Source organism: Scatophagus argus, chromosome 9 (assembly GCF_020382885.2).
Source record: "Scatophagus argus isolate fScaArg1 chromosome 9, fScaArg1.pri, whole genome shotgun sequence".
Lineage (NCBI taxonomy): Eukaryota > Metazoa > Chordata > Actinopteri > Scatophagidae > Scatophagus > Scatophagus argus.
In genome coordinates, this window is record NC_058501.1 from 4,804,505 (window position 1) to 4,814,101 (window position 9,597).

Genomic DNA, 9,597 nt, shown 5'->3' on the forward strand with positions numbered 1-9,597 from the left:
TTAAGTGGCACCGATGTTGTTCTAAATCATGGATAGGTTGGCAGGTCCATGTAGATCTGAGCTATGACAAAATGAAAAGTCAACAAAAAACTTTTTTATAGATATTAATTTTTTTTTTTACAATAATTTCCCCCCAAAAATATTGTGTGGACATTATGGGTTATACATTTCTCTGCACTGGCGACTCCTTCTGCTCTTTGCAAATCAATTATGATATCAGAAGCGATGTAGATAAAGATATGACTGTTAATGCGTCTAATGCAATGGTAATCAGCCTTCAGCCTTAATCTAGACATTAAAGATAATAACAGAGCTCAATTATTCCGAGATTTACAGAAACACTTAGAGCTGGATGGAACACACTTCTGCTTCACTAATCGTTATGTGTTTGTCATTATATATTTTTTTTAAAAAAAGATTATTCACTATACATGAATGCTGACCCAAAAAACCACAAGTGATTTAACATCCGAATGGCTTTCCTGTCAGCAAGACTTGTCCTGAAAGACACTTCACGTCCCCTGGCTGCTAACTGATATGTGCTGGTCTACTATAAAAAGCCCAGCAAGTCTGCACACTAAGCTCTCACTGGCTGCAGGCTGTAAACATATAGACTATTCATTTGATGGCCATGGTAAATGGTTTCATCTAAATATTGCTTTTGGGCTGTGACGTTGAGTCTCGTGTTTCAGAGGAGTGATGAAATAAAGACAGAGCAAATGCAAATGTATAATGGAAATATTTATTTCTAAAATACAATTTAACATACTTTAAACTTATGACTGTTTTTTTAACAACTTTATCATTTCAAGGTCAGAAAAGAAAATAATAATAAAAAAAACAACAACAACAACATTATGTACATGGTCTTCATATTTACAGGTGGTGTGAAAGCTGGACGTGGCTCCGCTGCTGTCCCATGCGACGTGCAACCAAATTCCACTCTGAAATGCGCTGCGCTAAACGTGTCCTCATTTGGAGATTGTCTTTGAACAAAAAAGAAAGGAAAAGGGAAAAAAATGCCGCCTTGTCTTCCTGCGTTTTGTCCTTTTGTTATTTTGTAAGTCTGTCCAGGCTAGTAGTCCTGATGTGGGCTGTGCGTCAAACTGTGCCGTCGCAAGTCACAGTTGCGCCGAAACACCTTTCCGCAGCGGCCACAGCTGTAGGGCTTGATGTCTGTATGGGTGAGAAGGTGAGTTTTCAGGTTACTTCTTTGATTAAAGGTTCTTCCGCATGTGGGGCATTTGTGGGGAGATTCCTGTTTAGATTTAAAGCAAGCAAAGGATTATTCCCTTTAATTGTATAGAACGTCTATCAGTTGTATCTTTCAGTCATCTCAATAACTCTACTACTCTTCTAACTCACACTGATCTACACAATCTTTTCATATAAGCTTTATGTGTATCTCTCATTTACATTGTTTTTTCCTTTGGTAACTGGCCAAACTCACTGGTTTTGTGAGACTTATTAATATCCCCATGCATGCAGTAGACCGTGCATTATAGATGAATTCTGATCATTACGTGTCACATGTTTCAGTGAAGATAAAATCATGGTGTCTGTTAATTTTTTCAACTTACCTGCATGTGTAAGGTTTTATGGACGGCTAGAGTTCGAGACTGACAGAATCCCTTCCCACATTCTTGACATTTGAATGGTTTTTCCTTGGAGTGGATGTATCTGTAAAACAGAAACAACACTTAATCAAACGTCTGATCGTGCCTGGATTTTCTTGTAACTCTTACAAACTCCAGAGTCACAGGGCGAAATAAATAAATAAATGAAAAAACTCCAATGTGCAAGTTATACGTAAAAAGTGCATTAGCGCCCTCGTGGAGAAAACTCAGGGAACACGTCTGTCTTATTGCAACATTGAAATATATTTTAATTGCAAGTCCTGAAGAAATCGCTTCGAGAAATACAGACATTCGTTATTAAACTCGCATGCAAACTCAGGAATACTGCAGGGAATTTAAGACCCCGTTCCTAACGCAGTGAGTAATTACCACAGCATCTGTGAAAGATCTGTCCTACCTGTGGTCTCTGAGATGGTCTTGTCTTCGGAAGGCCTTGTGGCAAATATCACAGGTGTAGGGCCGTTCGTCTGTGTGGGTCCTCTCGTGGATGAGGAGGTTGTATGACTTGGTGAAATGCCTGCCACAGAACTTGCAAATAAATTCCTTTTTAGTCTTGGATGGGAGCCTGCCCCGGGTGGGTTTTCTGTCCGGGGACAGCTTGCTCAGCTCGGAGATGGTTGCCAGCTTCGCCAGATCCGCAGCTTTCGGTGGGTCCTCCTGAGTGGCGGCGAGGGCCAGGTTGGCGAAGTCAAACCTCGGCCTGTCCTTGTGCAGCGTGGGGACGCCGTGCGCAACGCCGCCTTGTTTTGGATGGAAGAGCTGCGCTGCGGCTGTGAAGGGTAACGCTGGGAAGGAGATCCTGGGGTCCACCAGACCCTGGGCGGCTGCCATCTCTGTGATCGTCGACCTCAGTCCTTGGATGTGCGGGTAACCAAGAGTCCAGTGGTTCATGTGCATGGTTTGCACTGCGCTGAGGCCGTACAGCCCCTGCAGCTGGTCAGCGGGGAAAGTGTTGACGGCCTGCAGGAAGGAGTAGTTCGTGAGCTGGAGGGCCGGGTGCAGCGGGATCGGAGCGTGCAGGGCTTTGCTCCCCATCTCGGCTCAGACCTCTGCACAAGACACGGTGATAACCCTGTGGAAAACAAAAACAAAAAAACAAAACAAACCATGAGTGTTGTGTCTAAATGTCACAACGCCGGCTAGTAATTATGTGGTAAAAAAGGGCAAACCTTCGGTCAGTAAGATACATTAAAAACCACCTGTTTGACCCACACCACCATTTTACTTACACTACACTGAGATTTTCATACACATCTTACGCGATAACATTTCTCTAATCAAATATCATCTAAAGGATTATTTTCCTCCAGTAGTCAACAGTGGATAATTTGTGCTCAGATTAGTGTTCAAATTAATTACTATAAGTTATACATCTTTCACAAGGCAATAGAGCTGATTGGGAAAATAAATGAAATATTTTGCTCAGATGCAGCAGTATTACCGCATACTGATAACGACGAGTAAAACCACAGAGAGAACATTAACGGCTATTTTACACATTGGCATAAACCAAGCGTGTCCTTTAAAAACGGAGCTGCTCTTCAAAGCAGTTTTAGAAAACAAATCAGTCATCGAAACTGTAATTAAATTAAGTGGGTGTAAAACGATTCATATGGCATCGATTGACACTGTAAATTACATATCCAGATCGCTCTGAATGAAGCACTAAATCTCGCACGACGTAATTAGAGAAGACACGCTGTTGTTGTTGTTGACGGCTGTAGCTGCTGTTTCACAACGCCAAACAAGTGCTCTGTATGTTTGTAGAAGTATGAAATTTTGCAAGCAGACATCAAGTATGTTATTAAGTGCACGAGCATGACTCAGAGGAAAACAGACAAATGCTGGCTGACATCCACAGGAAAGTGACTTCAGTGTTTGCTGGAAATGCATGTGCTTTTTTTTTTTTAGTTTTATGGCTGCAGATAGTAGCCAGTTAATTTTATGGGCCTAATATTTTTATTTTTGCTTTTACGTCTATTTGTTTCATGCTGCTTGCTTGCTTATTTATTTATTTGTAAAAGGCGTGTTTCCCTACACAGCAAATAACCTCTGGGCATTTTAACCTACTTTTCCGCAGAACAATGTTTGCTGTAAATAAATGCAGAAACGACCTATCTCCACAGTGTAGGAGAAATAAGGTGAGCTGACAGCGTAAGAAATTACAGGGTTTGCTTCCATGTTTGCATGGATGACAAGTTATGTTTTCCCACACTGAAAAGTCCACCGTGTTAGTTCAAGACTCCGGATGGTGAAAGCGGGACTGGCAGCAAGCCAGCGGTGCGACGGCGAGCTGACCTTTACGTTCAGCCGAAAATGAAAATAAAGGGTGGGAAAAAGTTCAGTATTTTCTTTTTGGATAATAGATTACAATGCTTAAAGCTGTTTTTTTTAAGCAAAGTATCTCACAAACCTGCCGAACCTGAACACTTCTGAGGATTAAGGTGTTATTCACACTTGCAGAAGGCTTACAGAGATAAAGTTCTGCCTTTATATGATAGTTTCGGTCGGGTCGTCACATTTGTTAACGGATCTTTGGATTCAGTGTGCGCCTCTGTGCCTTCATATGGGACAGGGTTCAGTGTAATTCTGTACAGGTGCAACATTAAGTCACCACACAGGCACTTGATGTTCTTTGCCCATAAGCACAACTTTGTTCAGCCTGTTCTGTCAATAACCTTTGGACTTCATTTACACTTTGACAGCAGCCTAAGTACCTTGTCGGGTTCTTGTCCCTGTCCCCGTTTGTCTTTTGGCAGAACGTTTTTTAATTCGCCAAATCGTGACAAGTCTTTACAGAAGCGAAGGCCACCGCTCGTGTCCCCACTGTTGCGCGCCGTGGACAGAGAGCAGTGATGTCAAAACGTGGGCGAACTATGACCTCAAGCTGGTGATCATCACGAAGCAACGATCACCTTAGGAAACAACAATTCATTTAGATTTTGTTCATGAAAAGCCGTCCCTTTTTTAAAAACTGACATTACGATCTATTCGCTTTATAACTCAAACAGTAAAAGATAATTTTTTTTCTTTAAATAAAAAAGTTCTAACAGGGGAGAGCTGAGTGTCTGATGCCTTCTTGCAGAAGACTGACATATAACCTGTCCATCAGAATCTTACCCCAATAAAAAGCTGCCAAAAGTCCTGCGGTATGTCAGTAATCCACAGTTACTATAGAGGCGACGAGCTCCAATAAAGCGCCGCTAAAAGTTTTCCAAGTTGCAAGTCCATGAAACTTTCATGTAGCCATGCAGTCAGCTCTGATGTCTCGCTTCTCTGCAGAGATGTGACAAGTTGTGAAAAGTTGTGGAAAGAGGCGAAGAAGTTTGGAGGAGAGACAGCAGCGGCGTGGGAGTCCCGTCCGGAGCTGGGTCTGGAAGTGTGCGTAACGCTCACCGGTCCTTCACTTTTCAGGGCTCCGGGGCTCTGCAGCGCTCAGCCCGCCCTACGACACGCCTCCACCCCCCTCCTCTATCATTAACTCCAATGTTCCTCCTCTGTTTATTTGTGTTTGGATAGCAACTAGGGCTCCAGACCATACTAGAGAAGCGTGTTCCTCTGACACCTCTCATATACCATATAGCCAAGGCTGATACCTTCTTTTGGAGACATGTTTGGAAGCGCAGGAGGAAACCCTGATCGTTTTCTTCCTCCAACTCCACGCTTTTGAAAACGTGCTTTTGGATACTTGAGCAGCTTACAAGATTTTTTTTTTTTAAGCTATAAAGACCCCATTTGCGCAAATGGAGGGCACATGCAAGAGCCACCACATTAAATGGTTTTATTTCTTTGTGGTAAGAATGGGGGAAAAAAAGTTATGAGGTTTGTGACAGAAAAAGAACCCAACATCCTGAGATCAGCAGCGTTGTGAATAAATATAAACAGTTGTGTACAACTTGTGTTCTTCAAACGATGAGCTGCTTTTTCCCTTCTTTACATGTTGATTTTGATCTCATTTAATTGTATGAAAAAAGTTAAAAAAAAATGTTTAATTACATGGTCATGAAAACGTCACGCAGGACACTCAAACAGTATTGTTACCACACAAGTCATCCCGTAGGATGACTTCTTATATTTGATTGTGTTAAGTAAAGCAGCCTATAAACTTCTAAGTGCTATGTGTATGTGCAGAGATCAGCCCTGGTCACGAAAGCATCTTTTTTGCTCAAAAGCAAATTTAAAAAGCGAAGTCTCATTCTTACATGCTTTTCATTTTCCATTTTGTTTTTAAACTGAGTTTATGAGAAGTGACGGCGAATAGGAGATGAATTAGACTGCTCTTTAATTCGATTGCGGTTTGTCTCCGGCCACAGATTTAGATGCAAAGTGATTAAGACTTTTGACAGCCCGAATCAAACGTTAAACTGCGCCTCTTTGTGCCTCATACACACACGAACGCAAAGTGACTTTACGCACATGAGCGGGCAGGCTGTGCGTCTACAGGTTGGCAAACGAGCGTGTTTCATTTGGCCAATTTCTCACCAAACCTCAAATCAGCACAAAGTTGACTGAATTTGAATTTACATAAAACAATATATTTGAACCTGGCATGAAAAAGTCTCTTTAGTGAATGTCAAAAAGCACAGGTGGGACTCACATTGACCCGCCTTACGTTTCACTATTTGATCTCTCGTAATTATTATCTTACGCTTTTACTGAGCCCGACAAAACGACAGGAGAAAAGCTACAGTTTTTAACACGATTTTTCTATTTATGATGTTCAATACAACCGGACTGTCAGGGGTTTGCATGCTGCACTTCTTTGGCTTCGCTGGAAAGAGTTGGTGTACATAATGCAGGTATGTAGCGCCGCCTATCGGCACTTTAACAAAACAACATTCTGTTTCCTTTTCTCCCCAAGTGTTTGCTGCTCCGATAGTCTGTTGGAGCAGCTTTCTATTTTCTGTCGACAGCGCTGAAAAAACTTTAATTAAAAAAAAAAATAAAGAAATAAAAAATTGGCGGCATCCCTGCGGGCAATTTATGCTCTAAATAATAATAAGAATGAATATTAAAAAGTTGTTTGGCCTGTTATGGAAGGGCTAGACGGAATACAATAACAGTTTCAGTACATTTGATTGCAGCAGCGGATCACTGCAGCTTCAGAGCCGTCCACGCCACTCTTTAAAGCAGAGCTAATCACCAGTACACAGGGCCAAACACATCTCACTTCATTATGTGAGAGATAAGAACCAAATGTAGTACATGTCTAAGACATTTAGCTTATCCAACAGCTCATGTAGCCTAATTTTCGTTTTCTCAGAGCTGCAGAACATTTTCTGCACACAACATGCTTGTGGTTTTCATTCGGTTTCATATCACCCGGGCCTCGATCTTCACTGTCAAAACACTGAGCAATTGCCCGCAGATTAAAAGACATATAAAACCCCACATTTTTACATTATGGATGATGGCGTTTTCTCAGCATATCATTTTCACTCTTCAAATTTATACCAGTGTAATAATTGTGTTTATTTTTGGTCCTTTTTGGAAACAAGCCATTAAAGCAAACAGGACGGTTTTAAATGTATATTGGCCAGGTCTATGCTACCAGTAATTAATTTTCCATTTCCTAATGATACATACAGTTCAAATTCATTAAAATGTTAGAAAATATGTGAGATGTTTTCTGTGAGAAAAATACAGACATCCCGGGGTAAATGTTTAAATCTACCACGAAACACACACGCCTTATTTCTCTAATGTTAATGTTTTTAGCATATTATTTTTGTGTGTCACTGATTCATATTTGTGTAGTAGCTGATAGATTTTATAGTGAGAAAGTTCTTCATTTCATAGCCTCTGTGACATTACTGTTCAGACAATAATAATACTGGCGAGAATAACAGCAGACTATATGTCTTATTGGACCTGTTCAGTCTTACTGTCACAGTTACACACTTCAAAATATGACTCAGATAGTCCATAATAAGTTTATAGCGACCCGAAGACGCTATGGAATTTTATCTCTTTTAAAATGTTCCTTCTTGTATGTGGTCTCCAGTTTGCAGTTTTTATTTTACTGTTCCACCAATCTGCGCGGTAGGATTACCAGATTCTTTATAGTTCGGGTAACGCCAGAGCCGGAGAGTTAGTGCCTTGCCCTTTGGCCCTGCCCGGAGTCCCCTGCAGCCGCCATCATTCTCTATGATAATCTGACTCCCACGGAGTATCAGTGTTGCAGCTCAGTGCAGCTGCCAAGCCTGTAATGGCCGACACTCCTCTTCCAATAACACTGAGCGACAGGCAGAGCAGAGGACTAGCAGAGATTAATACGAGAGAACTGTTAGAGCTCTCATCTGTTCGCACAAAAGATTTACGTACAGACACTGACTTAGGGCTTAATATTTGATTAAACACTTAATATATAAAAAAGGTTTATTGATGTGTTAGGTGACATGTTCGGGTTTGGTGTGGAAGTTTTATTTTTAGATAAAAGTTTGATGTGTTCATAATGTATATTCTCCTCAGGATGGAAAAATCTACTTAAACTAAATGTAAAATCAAAATACCTACAGCTTAGGTTGTTTATTTAGAATCAGTGTAAACTGTCATGGCGCTGTGTTATTAATTTAAATATCCAGTCTCCCCGTCGTAGATTTCAATGTGCCTATTTGATATCGTAATATAATATTCAGCTCCAACATCCATATTCTCTGACCTTTATATAACCGGTCACACGATGTTACTTTGCTTTCCAAAGGCTACCCCTTACCTCTGTTATACTCACATGTGGAGTCCTTGACTGAAAATGTGGAGCTGCTGGCCTCTTCTGGAGTGTGACTGGGCCTGTTTGTCTCTCGCTGTCTCTGTACATGCTGGCAGACAGGATGTCAGGTCCATACTATATGAGCAGGGGGGAGGTAAACCTGTCACTCTTTTCTACCTGCTGTGGTTTCAAAGCCCCCACATCCCCACCTACACTCTCACTCATCCTGTAGCAGCAGCAGCTCTCAGATGGGTGTTTTTCACTCAGAGACCCCAGTATTCATATTTTCCTCCACATCACACACTTTTACCTGAAATTGTGCACTTCTAGGAAAAGAAGTTATGTCTCTCTTGCCTCGTGGGTTGTTGTTATTTGAGACTGAAACAAAACAGTGTCTCTAATTTATTTATTTACTTTCTGTTTTAAATAAATTTATGGTGAAATAAGGACAGTGTGCTGCGTTTGTTTTTTGTTTTTTAAAAGCTTTTAGGCAGATTTTTCCAGACTTGTTAAAATGTTTTATTTCATTTAAGCTTTTTATACTCAGTATGTGTACTCCTTTATGTAGCACCATGTAGCATCCTGGAGGAACATTGTGCCATTGTTCTGTGTACAACACATACATGGTTGTAATGACAATAAAAATTCCTTGTATCCCTTGTACATCAACTAAGGTTGTCTGATTTACACAGTCATTAAGAAAATCACTTAGAATTGTCAAGAAAGGGTAAACACTTCTCTTTGGCACATAATAATATATGTGCAATTATAATGAAATTATTAGGTTCCTCCTCTTTTTTGTTCATAAGTAAAGCTGACTTTTTACTGCAGGTATTTGGTTTAGGATTATTAGCTATCCTGTGGTGGCAGCTAACCTTTGTTTCATTTACTTCAGTCTTGCAGGTTTTGACAGGTTTTCATGCCATTTAAGAATGAGTATCCAAGTAAGACCACTTGAGCAAGTAAAATAAATAAAGTGTGGTGAACCCATCAGAACTGGCCATTCATCTGCGATTGTGCTCATTCTGTGCACTTTTAAGACCAATACTATGATCAACTGTATTTAAGATATTGTTGAAGTTTTGAATGAAAATAATATTGCTGAAAACTATCATTGGCAACATGATTCTGCTGCCAATACTTTTTCTTTGTCTAACTCTGACAAAGAAACATTGAAGATTACACTATTAAAATACACAAGCAAGTGAAAAGTAAATAACTGAAGTAGCGCATGTTTCTTCTAGGTTTAAC

The 9,597-nt window shown here is 40.5% G+C and overlaps 1 protein-coding gene across 3 annotated transcripts; it reads right to left on the reverse strand.

Moving 5' to 3' along the window:
* Positions 1–728: 728 nt before the first annotated feature.
* osr2 (odd-skipped related transciption factor 2) lies at positions 729–8,458 on the reverse strand. Of its 3 annotated transcripts, none has more exons than XM_046400564.1 (4): positions 8,368–8,458; positions 2,035–2,709; positions 1,581–1,680; positions 729–1,258 (listed from the first exon to the last, which is right to left on the reverse strand). In XM_046400564.1, the coding sequence occupies exons 2-4, from the start codon at positions 2,670–2,672 to the stop codon at positions 1,076–1,078; spliced, it is 921 nt and encodes a 306-aa protein (XP_046256520.1). In that variant the 5' UTR covers positions 2,673–2,709; positions 8,368–8,458; the 3' UTR covers positions 729–1,075. The 3 variants fall into 3 exon arrangements, with proteins under 3 accessions (XP_046256520.1, XP_046256519.1, XP_046256521.1); XM_046400563.1 differs by lacking the exon at positions 8,368–8,458 and adding an exon at positions 4,758–5,038; XM_046400565.1 differs by lacking the exon at positions 8,368–8,458 and adding an exon at positions 4,758–5,037 and having other exon boundaries at positions 729–1,176.
* Between the last annotated feature and the right edge of the window lie 1,139 nt (positions 8,459–9,597).